Here is a 14,221-nt window from a genome sequence, read left to right on the forward strand (position 1 = left end):
ATTTCTATTAGTCATTTGCATCAGGACAATATTATTTAAATGTTGCTAGTAGGAACTTCAAACATGACTCATACTGTGTCTGTCATAACTGTTAATTATTAATGAATAAATATGTCATTTTGGTCCTAATAGCTAATTCCAGGCCATTTGTGTAAATGGTTGTTTTCAACTGTGAGAATGTCAGTTGCCAGGTATTCAATATCCTTATTTATTTCATAATTATTGAGCATATATTATGCTAACCTGAAAAAAAAATCTCATTACTCTATTACCAAAACATTAAGTTTTGTATCTATTAAAAAATGTGGTTCTCATGGCATAGTTTGAGCCTACAGATTATACATTCAATGTTTTGTACAAAATTAAATAATGACAGGGCATTTGTAACTACTGGCCTACAATTTAGAATTGTGCAAGCTGCCATCCTCACTAACCATAAGGTTTTACATTTCTTCCAGAATAATTTCTATTCAAATGGCAATTCTGGATAATTGCTGCAAACCATATAAATGTCTGATTTCACTTTGAACCCTTCTGAATTATAATGCGTTAAAAAAGACAAACTTGATTCACAGGATGAACACATTTATATCAGTTTTGAATTTGCCACATTTCAATATAGCTCTTCTGTTCTTACTGCCTTTCCAGACAGAATTTCCCATGACATCTCCTTAGCACCATCTGTTAATAATGTTTATAACAGAACTGCATAGGGGGTCAGCTGGGAAGGGGGCCCCAAATGTACCAACACTGTCTATAAAGGGAAATCTAGTCTCTGCCCAGCAGCTTCGATGGACAAAAAGCTGGAAGGAAGCAATAGGGGCAGAGGGAACAATGAGATGGCAGCGTACATTGTACCATCTTCATTTTTGTTTTCATTTGAATGTTTCTGTTCTTTTCCTGAGGCTCTGTTATGAAAGAATTAAGTAGACAGCAAGACCACAGTAACAAGGACAAAGACCAAGCTATAGCAGGCAGCCTATCAAAACACATCAGAGATTTCAGAATGCAAACTTCAAGCAAGCAATTCAGTGATACTGCTGGTTTCTAGAGGTGCCTCACTTATTCTGCACTGCAAAGCCCATCATCAGTCCTGTACTGCCTTAAGTCTCCCACTCTCACACACTCCGGTTGAGGGGGAAAAACTTTCGTATTTAGTACTTACTCTCTATCAGGATAAAATTCAGTGAATTTGTTTTCAATATATTAGTTAGCTAGAAAGCATTGTCATTTTATAGATAGAAAACATAAAGGTAAAAATTGACATAAGTATACATCTAAAGTATTCTATTTTATCTATAAACCAGTTCTTCAAGCTATATATGTAATAATTCTTTCATTATATTTTAGTAAAAAATTATTGCATTATCTCATTTTTGTTGATAAACATTTTGAATTACTGGATCAATATTAACAAATATTTTGACCACACTTCAGACGCATATGAGCAAAAAACACCTACTCATTAGGTGTTACCAGATGCCTACTGCAAGGCAGTCTCAGGCATCCTTCTATTCAATGGGATTGGCAAAACCAGTACAGATGAGTGAAAGCCTTTTATAAACTATCTCCCAAGGCAATCAAGTACTTTAATGCTTAGAAAAAAAAAAAAATACAAAAAACCAACAAACAAAGGACACCAGTACTGTACTTGGGATACAATTTATTTTTTCAAAATTCAATCAGGTGAGTGTAAGGTCCATTTGTATCCAGTTTTAACACCTGCCTGTTTCCGTATGTGCCATGCTTGACAAGAACACCGGCTTCCATGCATTTGGCATTGGCAGCCAGTTCTTTTTCACACAAAGTCACAAACTGAGAATAAAGTTCCAACCCTTTTTCTTTTTCAATGTTTGAATGGTACTGCATCTTTCTTCCCTTTGGTTTACCACCTAGGGTAGCTTGTGGTATGATGAGTATGTCACCTGGTAAATCAAGAACAGATACGAACTCGCCATTTTCACTTTCACTTAATTTAACATTCAACAGCGTATCAACTGCAAATAAAAATAAAATAAGAGTTAGTATTACTGAAGTGAAATAAACAGAACATCAAAAACAAGATCCAACAAATATTTTGACAAATGGCTGAGTAAGACAAACTGTTTATTAATGAACTGAAACATGGACAATCAATAAATACTTAACCAACTAATATGGTATTTAATATCTGAGTATTGTGAGGAATGTGAAGGATATTAATATTATATTTCTAAAGTTCTATTTTTGGGAGGAAGTGATTGGCTGTCTAAAATCCTAAAGTTGATTCTAGTTGGACACCCCCAAAAGAACCCAGGATGCAATTAGTGAGCCTTCCTTAATTGCTTGATACTCAAATAGGTAGCTTTTGCACAACACTCCACATTGTAGGACACACCATCCTCAGTGCACTTTGGAGAGCGTTCTGCCCTGACTCTCTTTTCATTCTGGTTGCAGCAGTTTGCAGCAGGACCCAGAACTGATGTGAGCTGAAGGCACAGCTCCATGGTTTGGTCTCAAGTAGAGCAAGCATCCTTCAGTACTCCACTTGGAGACATGCAGCTACCAGTTTGTCACTTGAGACAGGAGGGTGGCAGGAAGGTCAGATATAATTTGGCTTATAAGCCAGAACATATAAACTTGCAAATAAAATCAATGTATTTACTAATTTTAGATTTTCTGATGTTTCTATAACAAATCAAATCATTACTCCAACTCTGTAAAAGCTGGGAGGATACTAGTCATGCCTCCAAACCCTAAACATAAATGCTTAATGTTGTTAAAAGCAAAAATAGCTGAGTTGTCATTCAGGAACCAAACCCACACACTTAAACAGATTCAAAATATATTTAGGAAACAATATTCTCTAAGACAAGCACTCAAGGAGGATGGTCCTTGATGAATATCCTGATGGGAAACAGAACTTTCTTTTTCTGGCCTGTTTTAGCTGCCCCACAGCTGAAGATGTAATTATTCTCAAGCAACAGTCTCATGGAACTCTCACTACCACAAAATACATTTTAATATCATAAATATTTAGCATCACAAAAGGACTGTGCCCTCCAAGACCAAGAGAGAACCCCCAGGAGCTGCTCTCAGCATTTTTAATAGCACTTGTACTTGTGCACTGCTGGTCCCAGCCAGCAGCCTGAAATAAACTGAAATAGTGAAATATTGTTACACAATCTTTAGTCAAATCACTAGTATCAGCCAGCCACAGAAAAGGAGCACTTTTATCTGGATTATGCAGCATCACAGAATTTCCCAAGGAACCAGTGCTACTGATGGAGGAAAGGAGGGAGAAGAAATTACATAAAAGTAAAAAAAAAATCCCCCCAAAAAAACTAGAACAAAAAAAATCAAGTCAAAACAGCACTGGGTAAAGACTGAAATTGCTACTATTTGACCTTATCTGCAGCATCTTCTCTGCTTCAATGGAAATGTTAAAGTGCATGTGGAGAAGAAGACAAGAATTACAGACAGCTGTTATTGCTTCTGAACCAGAAATCTGCACATGCTAAGAGTCTATGTAAGCACCACTGGAGTGAGATGGGAAAGACACTGTTTCATTATCCACACAACTCCCTCTACTGGCTATAATTTTAAATATCCTGCACATACAGTGAGATCAGTGGTAAAATACTTATCAAATCAAGCCATGAAGTATTTGAAATTCAGTTCTGTCCTGGATGGAACTTATTGCTCAACACATAAAATGTGTTAAACAGCAGGTGCAGCATTTTCTTTGACAGAATGCTATTGGGGAATTTGTTTTCTAGGTTGGTCATGAACAGACAGAGAGACATGGAAAACTGTCAAAGAAACAAGACAGACCAAACTGTTCTTTCAGCCAGGTAACTGAATTAGAATAATGTCATCTCAGGGCTTATCCAAATGGTTGCTACTTTCTCTGCCTCAAGTGCTTTTCTCCCTTTTCAAACAATACAATAATGTATATGGATTATATCATACCAATTTTTGGGACAAGATCCTCATCAGCACCTTTGAAGAAGCATATGTAGATAACAAGCCCTCTCTGGATCTACAAAAGATTACAGAAAACTATGTCAACATTTCTCATTATCTATGGTGCATGCCCATCATTAAAACAGTATCAAAAACAACAAAACCACATAACAAAGACTAGTTTTAGTTATTTAGTGTAGCTTCAGACACTGAGTTTACACAACACACTGTGGAAGATAAGATATATACTGATAATCTGCAAAATGCTTCTACATACAATTAAGACATTTATTAGCTCCATATGAAGCCAAAATTTAGCTGGAATGTAGAGTGTACAGTATTAACATAGACAAGGTAGCAAGGTGAATTAGTATACTTAAATCCAGCATAAGAAATAATTTAAGCTTTTTTCCTATCATACAGCTAAAATAATTTTCAGTATGAACTATGATATTATTTCCAATTATAAAACATGAAAAACACCACAGGACTTGCCAATGAACTAAATTTTATGTTGAAAGTAGTCTAGTACAATATGATTCTGAAAAAAACACATTTAAATATGAAGACCAAGACCTGTGAAGTTGATCAGAATATTATAAAGTTGTTCAAAAGAATATATACAAGTTTGGGTAAAATCTAACTGGCAAAATGGAACCTTCCATCTGATTGGTATAAAGGATATGCCACCTATTTTGCATCCAGAGCAACTGTGTGTAAAAACTATGTATTTGAGGGAAGAATTAGGCCTCTACTGAGGAGAAAGCATGAGAAAACTCTTATGTAGCTTTTCTGCTCACTTGGTTAGTCTGTAAGGAATGCATGTGCAACAACCCATGCTTTATTAAGCCAAACTGATAGGCTCTGCAGCCAGCAGCAACTATGCCTCATGCACAAGTATACCTGCATGGCTTAACTCCTCTGGGAAAAAATTCAAAACATCCACAGACAGATCGTATATAAAGAAACCTCCCTGATGCTTTGTCAAGAATAAGTACCCTTTAAATTTTGTTGGAGGAAACATAAACATTAACTTGTGAAACACCACCAAAGAGATGTTAAACAGATTGGGACATGAAGGAGTTACTATTAATGCTATCAAAGCAAAAGGATAGAAAATGTGAGTAGTTTACAAAGAATACTTAAAAAAAATTCCTCTATTTGTTTTTCCCCCAAATGATAAAGGTTTTTGGTGAAGAAATTTTAGCTATACACATGAGATTTTGTCCATTCGTGATTGCAGAGATTAAACAAAATACTCAAGGCAATGACTGAGAAAAGCTATGCCTTCTCAACTATTTTTCTCGTGACTAACTTCTGAAAAAAGAGAATGTTCTTTGTAGCCAAAATGTCACATGCTGAAAACTTTAAAAAGCCTTAAATGGCTCCTTGCAAAACTCTTTTTTTGTACAGTTGCACAGCAGCAACAATATTCTGCAAGCAGCTCATTTTAAAGACACAAAAAATAAGTTAAGTGACCCCTGCAAGTCCTAAGGCCAGACAGATAAAGATTAATTAAAGCAAATAATGATTTTTCCAACCCCTGCCCTTATTTGATACTTGTTTTTGAATAAACTATTTATCACAAGATGAGACATACATATTGTCGAAAATTAGAGGGACAGAAGGTTAAATGAGAAAACAATTCAAAGACAAGTTGAAGCTGTTAGAGGATGCTTGTTTTTTACTGCATGTTTATGGTCTTCTAGAACACTTTACAACCATGATAAACTTGAAAGCTATGCAACTACTTGTAAGCTGAAACTTATGGTTTCAAGTATGACTGAAAACTGTGGTTCAACTTGTACAGCCATGTTTCAACCCCTTATTAAGTCTTACTTTATTCCTTAGCTTTCTTAATTGAATAGAAGATGTAAAACTGAATGCAATTATAAGACCCAACCTAATAATAACGTGTCAGCCTGGCCTTATATCAGGGTTTCAGATGTCCTAAGACTTATGCTCATTGTCAATGTAACATGTAAACTTTCTGAACCAAAGCACAACCATTGCCATTGCTGTAGGTCCTCTGTAACCTATCAAAGCTTAGTTGACTGCTCCTCAGACCTATATTTAATGCACAAAAATTTGAGCAAAATAACACTAATAAGAAGATCATAAATTCAACATGCTGGTGTGCAAACAGCCACTGCAAGGAACCTACACAGTGACCAGCCAGGAAAGCTGTGCTCTATGTGGATCTACTGTGAGCAGTAAAATGCCTACATAAATAAACCAGCAAAGCAAGATACTGTGTAACACTGGCTTTTATTATACAGTGTCATAAGTAATCATCAGATCAGGCAACCTGCTGAACCAGATAATGAAGGGCTGAGGTACCCAGTCCCAGTGACATATAGACAGCCTTAGCAATGCTGCCTCCAAATGCTGCTTTTTAGCAGCAAAAAACAAATAACTGACTCCTTCCTCACCCTCCTTACTAAATATTCATTTGTATTTTTCAGGATTTCATTAGCAAAATCAAAATATATTTTGCAAAATACTATCTCTACCTTTTACTACTTTTTCCTCCAAGAAAATGCAATGGATAATAAAAGCAGAAATACTTTGTAATTCTTAGAAAGTCAGTTTGTGAAACTACCTTACATAAATTATTCTGTGACATTTCAAATTCAGATTTACTACCCTCTGGGAAGATTTCTTCATATTTCTTACATTCAGTGCAGCAGAGAGAGATGACATCATCTGCCACAGGTCACAGAACAAGTCTGTGCCGAGAATTTTGCACTTCTTTTTGCCATAGTAACCAGAAAACAAGTCAAGTGAAATAAGACAGGGAAAAGACAGTTTTCCTTGCAGGAAGTATAGGCACTTATACTTTTTAACTGAATATTCATTTTGTTTCTTTTTTTCCACAGTTATGAAAGATACTAAACCTTACCTTATTTCACTCCTACCTTTACAAGGAATTCCTTTTTTTAATTCCTATTTTGCTGCATACCTAAGCCTTTTATGGAGGGTATATAACCAAAATTCTCCATAAACAACACATCCTGTGCACAGTAACCCTCAACAGGTCAAAAAAACTCAATCATGAAAGCAGAGATTAATGTATAAACTATATTCCTAACTTTTCTGGAGATAAAGAATGTCTGGTCTGGAGTTCCTAAAGTACCTACAAGGGTCTTTTACAGCTCAGAAGCTATTCAAAGCCACCTACATAATTATAGTATGCTAGAAATGTCTCAAGGTGAGGTCCCACTATTAATTGGTCATAAAACATCAGGAACACACAGGTTGATGTAAATAATAGTTGATGATGTCTGTACTTTTTAATTTTTGTATTTTTGCACTCACATGCAAAAATAGGGAGTAAAATTACCCTACCAGAAAATGTTAGCAGCAAAATTTCCTTCCAACAACCTCTAAAGTAATCATACTAGAGAAAAAATGAACTTCCAATTGCCTTTCTTTCTGCATGGTGACTAGTTCTTGCTAAAACAGACCTCTCTTAAAAAGCCCCAGGTACCCATGACAAATATTAGTAAGGTTCATGTCTGAAAAATATCTGCTGAAGATGATCCAGATCTCCTTCAGATTCCTTTAGTGATATCTATTACTTTCCGAGTGATTTTGCAAATTAGAGAGATAAACTACATAGCCTCCTTGCAGCAATTATTCATATCTCTCAAGCACAAGATATACCTTTAAAGATAGTTTAAAAGAAAGACAGCAAAATTACCTTTCTGCTTTTCTAGATCTACAATTACGGCTGTGATTAGCAAACTAGAAATAGATTATTTCTCCTATAGTTAATTTATACTGGGCTAAGTGAAATTTATTGTGATTAACCTTACACTAAGAGGCTAATGCAGTATTCACAGATGCACTACATCTGTGAAACACAGTATCTATACCTATTTCCTCCCAGTAAAACATTCTGGCTTCCCAAACCATACTGCAGAAACTAGTTCTGCTGGATCCACCAGTCCCTTCTGAACAAGAATAGAATGTTTTAAGGCTAATGTGAAAGGCAAAGCGTGAACTCTCTTCAGATGTGTTGAATGAATGCATAAACCCTTTAACAATGCTAGAACTTTTACTTTTTAAAATTTATGGAAGTGACTGCATTGAATCCCTTCCTTTGTAATAGTCTTTAAAAAGGACAAAAGACAAAATGAAAAAATCCCATGGGCTAAATAGTTGACAATGGCAGAAATGAGTTCTTCTAGTCTAGGTAACTTACAAGCAATGACAACTACAGCAAGTCAGTGCACCCTGGGCTGCATGCACAGCACATCGACCAAAGAGCGCAGACCTACCTATCTCCCCCAGCAGAAGACTGTGGGAGAAAAAGGGGGAAAATACAATGTTTTCCTTAACATGTGTCGTGGTCTACGTACTAAATTTCATTTTTAGTTAGTGCCCTGGAAAAAAAATCCCCAAACAACATCAGAACTGCTGCTGCCAGAGTCCCACTGCCCTACCTGGCCTTTCTTCTCCAACTTAACACTACCACACAACAAACAAAGCCGACAGCTGAGCCCACCGGCCAAGGCTGTTGCGTTTCTGTGAAAGTGTATTTAAGAAAAGAAGGAACAACACAGTAGGAAGGGAAGTGTGTGCCCGTGGAGCAGTCATGCTCCCGAAGAGACTTCTGCCTGCGGAGGACTCTGGACCACAGGGAGAAAGAACAGCAGAAATCGCTGTGCGCCTCCTACTGCTCGTCCCTCTGCCGAAGGGGCTGACCGCAACCTTTGCTGAAAATCAGGGGGCGAGGAGAGTGCTCTGGAAGGGAAACGAGACGAGGCTGGACGCCGGCCCGAAGCGCAGCCCAGCCCGGAAAAGGAGCAGAGGCTGCTCCCCTCAGAAGCCCACAGGCGCACCCTGCCCTCGCCGGCGCACGCGCGGACGGACGGAGCGCTTTCTCGCTTTCTCCGCTGCGCGGGCCGAAGCGCGACAGCGGCGGTGGGGGCGGCCCGCGGCCCACGTTACCTCCACCCACTGGGCCTCGGAGCCCCGCTCGGGCGGCCGCACCTGCAGGCGGGCCGAGACGCTCTGCTGCAGCAGGGCCCGGGCCCGCGCCGGCCGCGCCGCCGCCATGGCGAGCCCGCAGCGCTGAGGGCGGGGCCGGGGCTCGCCCTTCCGGCCCCGGCGGCGGCGGGCCCGCGGGCACGGGCGGCGTGACGCGGGACCTCGTGTGGATGGGCGAGCGGGGTTTCTGATCTGCCCTCTCTGTGGAGAGGGCTGAATACAAGCTTTAGAACAGAATTCAGCAAAGTATTTCTACAGCTCTACTTACCGATGTCCCGATAGCTAGCAGGAAGCGGGCTTTGGTTTCTTATTTTGATGAGAAATGAAAGATCTTGTCTTCTGCTGGGGAAATGTTATATGCTTGTGATAAGAGCAGCATGCTGTATAGTTTATGCATGGAAAAGAAAATCTGAATATTGTTTATTATTTCTTTTGTTCATTACTTGTTTGTGTTTCAGGTGGCTGACGCGAGTCTATCAAGTTGGTGTATTTCTCTTCAATGATACTGCATTGGAGCAGAGGGAAGAGAATACGCAGTTAAAAGGGATCTGGATATCAAGTGATCCAAATCATCTGGCAAAAAGAAGTGCATAGTTTTGAAATTAGCTCCCACTGCTAATGGGAAAGGTTGAAATATTGCAAGTGGTTCTTTTATTATCTTCCAGGTTTTGGCTACATACCCTGATACTCCTTGAACAACTCCAAAAACTGGAAGAGTTGTGTCTTTCTCCCATACAATGAATTCTAACAGAGAAAAGTTTTGAACAATACTGCCTTCCTTCAAGCCAGGATAGAATTATGTGGAATTCAGTATCTCTCTCCATTTTATGCCTAGAGATTTCATTTTTACAACTGTGTTTAAAAATATTGTATTTTTAAAAAATAAAAAAGTTAATATATAGCAGTGTGAGTAAGAAGCTGACTTTTAGTACTTGGAGTCAATCGTAGAGTAAGATTACCAAAGATCCCTATTGAACAGCAAGGGCCAATATGCACTTCTGAATAATCACTGTTACACATAAGGGTATATTCGACTTTTGTCTGTCATTTAAAAAGAAGATTCTTGATGTGTGTTCAACAAGGTTGTTCTTCCTAAAGCAAACCTTCCTGGAAGAATGGGAAATTGCACTAGGTGGTTAGTGTATGAAGTAGCTCATTTTCTGTTAGCTGTACGATATGTTCTTATTCAAACTCAGCTAATTTTATTTTAAGTACCTTCTGTTCATTTACTTGAAAGCTGTATCCCCAGACTCATTAAGAAGAGTTTAATGAAGTAGAAATCCATTTAAAATGAGAGGGTTTTCCATATATATTTGCAATATAAATTGATTGTTAAGGAAAATTGATTTTTCTACCGTCTGAGCAAATTATAATAAGCAGATTATAGAGGGCTATAAGGATATTGATTGTTATTTGCGCTGTGCCATTATTTATACCAGGGTATGATGGAGAACATTTATTCATGTGCAAGTAACAACACAAATGCCTGTGAAACATTGCATAGAAAAAATGAGTATGACATCATTGTTTATGTATGGATTCTTGGTGGAATTATGTAGTTTTTTCCTTGGGAAGTCAAGTAATTCTGTTGCACCTTGAATTTCTTGAATCTTACTGGTTTATTGTTAGATTAAGAGCCTGTCTTTTTAGGCCAAGGAATGATAGTAAATTTGTTGGATAGATTTTAGGTGTGGATTTGGATTTGACTGTGGGTTTTATATTTAAAAAACCACCTCCTGACATCTAAATAATATATCCATAAATAAAATATATTGGTATGTTTATCAGGTACTATATAAATACATTTTTCTGCATGTTTTGGATTTGACAGTTGTCCCAGAATATTTCCTGTATCCTCTCTGCTTGTTGTCACTGGATCTGAAAGTAGTTATTTTGAGAATGGTACCCAGAAGACATTTCTGGTTATTTTCATATAATTTATCTTTCAGAGGGGCAGATGGCAGTCTCACAAATTGCAGCGGAGGTGTGTTTTTCCTTATCCTTTGTGGGAATGGTTAAGTATCTAAGTTCAGAAGTGTTTCAACAACACTCTCGGGCACATGATGTGATTTTTGAGGTGTCCTGTGCAGGGCCAGGAGTTGGAATTGAAGGTCCTGATGGGTCCCTTCCAGCTCAGGATATACTGTGACTGTGATTCTATGCCTATTTGGAACAAATCCTTTTGTCAAGAGGTAGGTGGATGCTGGAAGGAAGCTCTGCCTGTGTGAGGACTCAGCTTTATCCTTGTCTTTCAGTACCAAAATGATCTCAAGTAGTTGAATTCTTCCCTGGGGATGTTTTTTTGGGGGTTTTTGTTGTTAAGTTTGGTGTTGCATACCATTTGGCAGCGGCAGGAATTGACTGGACCTTTGAAGGGACAAGATGTATCTGGGCTGTTTTTCCTTTGTGGTGTCTGAAACATGATCATTGATCTTTCATGCGGTTATTGTCACACTACAACACAAAATAACGCACACATTTACACTAAGATTAAAAGAGTAAAAGGAAACTAACTTTATTTCTGACCTCGCAATATATAGAATTCTAAAAGTGACAGTGGATTGGAAGACGAAATTGCTACTCTTCAACCACACTGGTTAAACTAAGAGTCTATCAATTCTCTCCTCTCACAAAGAAGAATGTAAACCAATCATTATTTACATGATAGTGTGTGAGAAACTCTACTAGGAATATGTAAACATCAGAAGGCATAGAAAACTTTTAAAAGAACTTCAAAACTTTTAAAAGAACAGGGCAACACAGTTATCACATTGACAGAGTTGCCCCTATCTATTTTGAAAAGAAACTATACAAAGCTGCAGCAGCACTTAGATAGCAAATATACAAAGTAGGTTGCTGGCAAGGGTTGTATCTTGGTAGAACTACCTCCTTTGGGACAGATGGAGCTGAAAGGCTCCAGAGTGTCAAGGGAAGAATTAGATTTCAACATTTCATTTTCTCCATTGCCAAATTTTGAACTCTTCCTTTGCACAACAAAACAAAAAATTTCAATCACTTAGAATCATTTAGTAAAAAATCCTGGGATTCTTTGGGAGCCACTGCTGGTGTGAAGGGTGAGACAGAATGTGCCATCTGTTAAAGATTGCTGTTAAAAGACTCATCATCAGAGAATGGCCTGGAAAGTAGAATTTGCAACAGTGAATTGCAAATTTTCAGCACAAGGTAAAGATATTTCCATAAAATAATTTGTAAACTGGGATTCATGTTGAAACAACAGGTCAATCATCAAAGAAATAAAAAAAGATGGTCCAAGATGTTTAAACTGCCACAAGACAGTCAGAGTGTTAGTGTGATTTGTTTCTGAAGTGATGTTTATGATCATACATCTTGAACTGAATCAAGTCCTTCACTTTCTGTTGGAAGGTGACCTCTTTCTTCTCTTTTTCTCCCAGTTTACTTATTTTGTTTCTCTTTTTGAGCTACTTGCCTTATCAAAAATAGCACAAATAGGTTCTTTGGCTCCTATATTTGGAGATTTGGTGATTATTATTTGTAGCCTATTTCTCAGTCTAGTTCAAGACCCAGTTAAGCCTAGTGCAGCCTCAGAAATGTTAGCTGAAATGCTGATTAGCTGGAAGAGACAAGGTACTGCCCAACAGCGGTGTGGGTGCAGAGAGGATTAGCTGGTGGTGTCAGAATAATTTTACTGTCTAAGATGTTATGATGACTGTATTTAGTACTGACTTATTCAAAGTACTGTCCAGAGGTCAGGAGTATGTCTGCCTCCCAGCCATCATTCTCCTTCTTCCAGAGATATTTAAATAAGAAAAGCAAAGAGGGCATGAAGAATTTCCCTAGTACAAGTCAGATGGCAGAAATGAGCAGTCCTGTTGAAGACCACAAGTATGGCACAATGCCTATGCAGAGCCACCAGAAACAGAAGAGATGGAGTGAAAACTATCATACACTTTCCCTTCCAAACTGTCCCTCAGGTCTGTTTATTTTTTGAAAGAACCATTGCAGACTTCTGGGGGAAGTTGATTGAGAGGAAGGCGGTACTGTGTTTTTTTGTGCTTTGCACCATACCTCTGAGGATGGTCATGGCTTCTTCAGCTCCAGTTCTGTAGCATCAGAGTTAGTCCACCTCTTTAGCTCTTCCAGCAGAGCCAATTTAGTGTCCACACAAATTTCAGAACTGTTTGCAGTGAAGGCTGGTATTCCTGTTGTGGAAGTACAGTTCTGTGATTTTAGCAGTTGATTTTATCTGCTAGTTGTGTTTAAAGAAAGCAACAAAAATTTAATACATGATTAAAAATAGATTAGTGTTTTGTTTAGTCCTTCATACAAGTACAAAACAGACACTGAAATGTGTTATAGCAATCAAAAGTTAATTAAACTTCTGAAAAAATTACAGATTCAATGTGAAAGCTGTTTCAGATACAATTACTGTTTTTATTGTGACAAGCAGAAATTTGCATCTATTAGGGGAAAAACGTAGCCAGATAAAAGACACACAATCTGCTTGCATACTGTGATTGCCTAAAGGAAGTAAGAATAGTGTGAGTTTCTTTATTGTTGGGATGGTGACATTTAGCTACTCTATTTTTTCCTGCTTGGGTGTCTCCTGAACCAAATCTTTGTCTGTATGATTAACAGGCATTAATGTTAAAAGGACTTCATGCTCAACAGAACAGTAGGGGTGGCCACCTGCAGCACGTACCAGGGGGTCTGACTGTAACATGGTGGACTGGTTAGAAGCAGTATGTTTGTTCTCCAGTTCCACAGAACTGAGTTGATCCCATATACCCATATGGGTCTTTCTTGTGCAGAGCCAATCTTGAGTTTCAACACCTCACTCTTAATTCTGGAATTCAGAGGAAGGCTGAATGGAGTCTGAAGCTGACTCCATGAGGAGGCCCTCAAAGGTCGGCAGTTTTCTGCTTTACCATTAGGAACGGTATTGCCAGATCCAGATTGAACCCTGCACGTGTATCCAAATGTACATGCTTCCCTGGTCTCCTGAGTTTGGGATCTGGGTTCTACACAGCAGGAGCACATGAGAACAACTTGGGTGTAGGACAATACTGACTCAATGGTGAGGGAAGCAGCACCCAGCACTGAACAAAAAAAGGGTAACCTTATGGTCAGAGGGACTGGAGCAAACAGGGTGGGAGTAATAGAGCTCAGTGATAGTCAACAACTGTACAGGCTGCCATCCCTGAGCAAGCTTGGTAGGGCCACCCAGGCCACCCCTGACCAGTCAAAGCCAGCTTCAGCTTCTTGTGCTCTGTATGGAGCTGCTGACCTCATGAATTCAGAG

The 14,221-nt window shown here is 38.5% G+C and overlaps 1 protein-coding gene and 1 long non-coding RNA gene across 3 annotated transcripts; one reads left to right on the forward strand and one right to left on the reverse strand.

Moving 5' to 3' along the window:
• Positions 1-1,646: 1,646 nt before the first annotated feature.
• Positions 1,647-9,023, reverse strand: DTD2 (D-aminoacyl-tRNA deacylase 2). 2 transcript variants are annotated; one of them, XM_021542656.3, is made up of 3 exons: positions 8,944-9,023; positions 3,952-4,021; positions 1,647-1,997 (listed from the first exon to the last, which is right to left on the reverse strand). In XM_021542656.3, the coding sequence occupies exons 1-3, from the start codon at positions 9,007-9,009 to the stop codon at positions 1,672-1,674; spliced, it is 462 nt and encodes a 153-aa protein (XP_021398331.3). In that variant the 5' UTR covers positions 9,010-9,023; the 3' UTR covers positions 1,647-1,671. The 2 variants fall into 2 exon arrangements, with proteins under 2 accessions (XP_021398331.3, XP_021398330.3); XM_021542655.4 differs by having other exon boundaries at positions 8,902-9,023.
• Positions 9,024-9,038: 15 nt separating this feature from the next.
• On the forward strand, positions 9,039-13,316 carry LOC110477179 (uncharacterized). Its single transcript, XR_002466543.3, has 2 exons — positions 9,039-9,186; positions 9,399-13,316. It is a non-coding gene; the product is annotated as an uncharacterized LOC110477179 (long non-coding RNA).
• Positions 13,317-14,221: the final 905 nt, after the last annotated feature.

The sequence above is a fragment of the Lonchura striata genome, chromosome 5 (genome assembly GCF_050655825.1).
Source record: "Lonchura striata isolate lonStrDom1 chromosome 5, ASM5065582v1, whole genome shotgun sequence".
In the NCBI taxonomy this organism is placed as follows: Eukaryota; Metazoa; Chordata; class Aves; order Passeriformes; family Estrildidae; genus Lonchura; species Lonchura striata.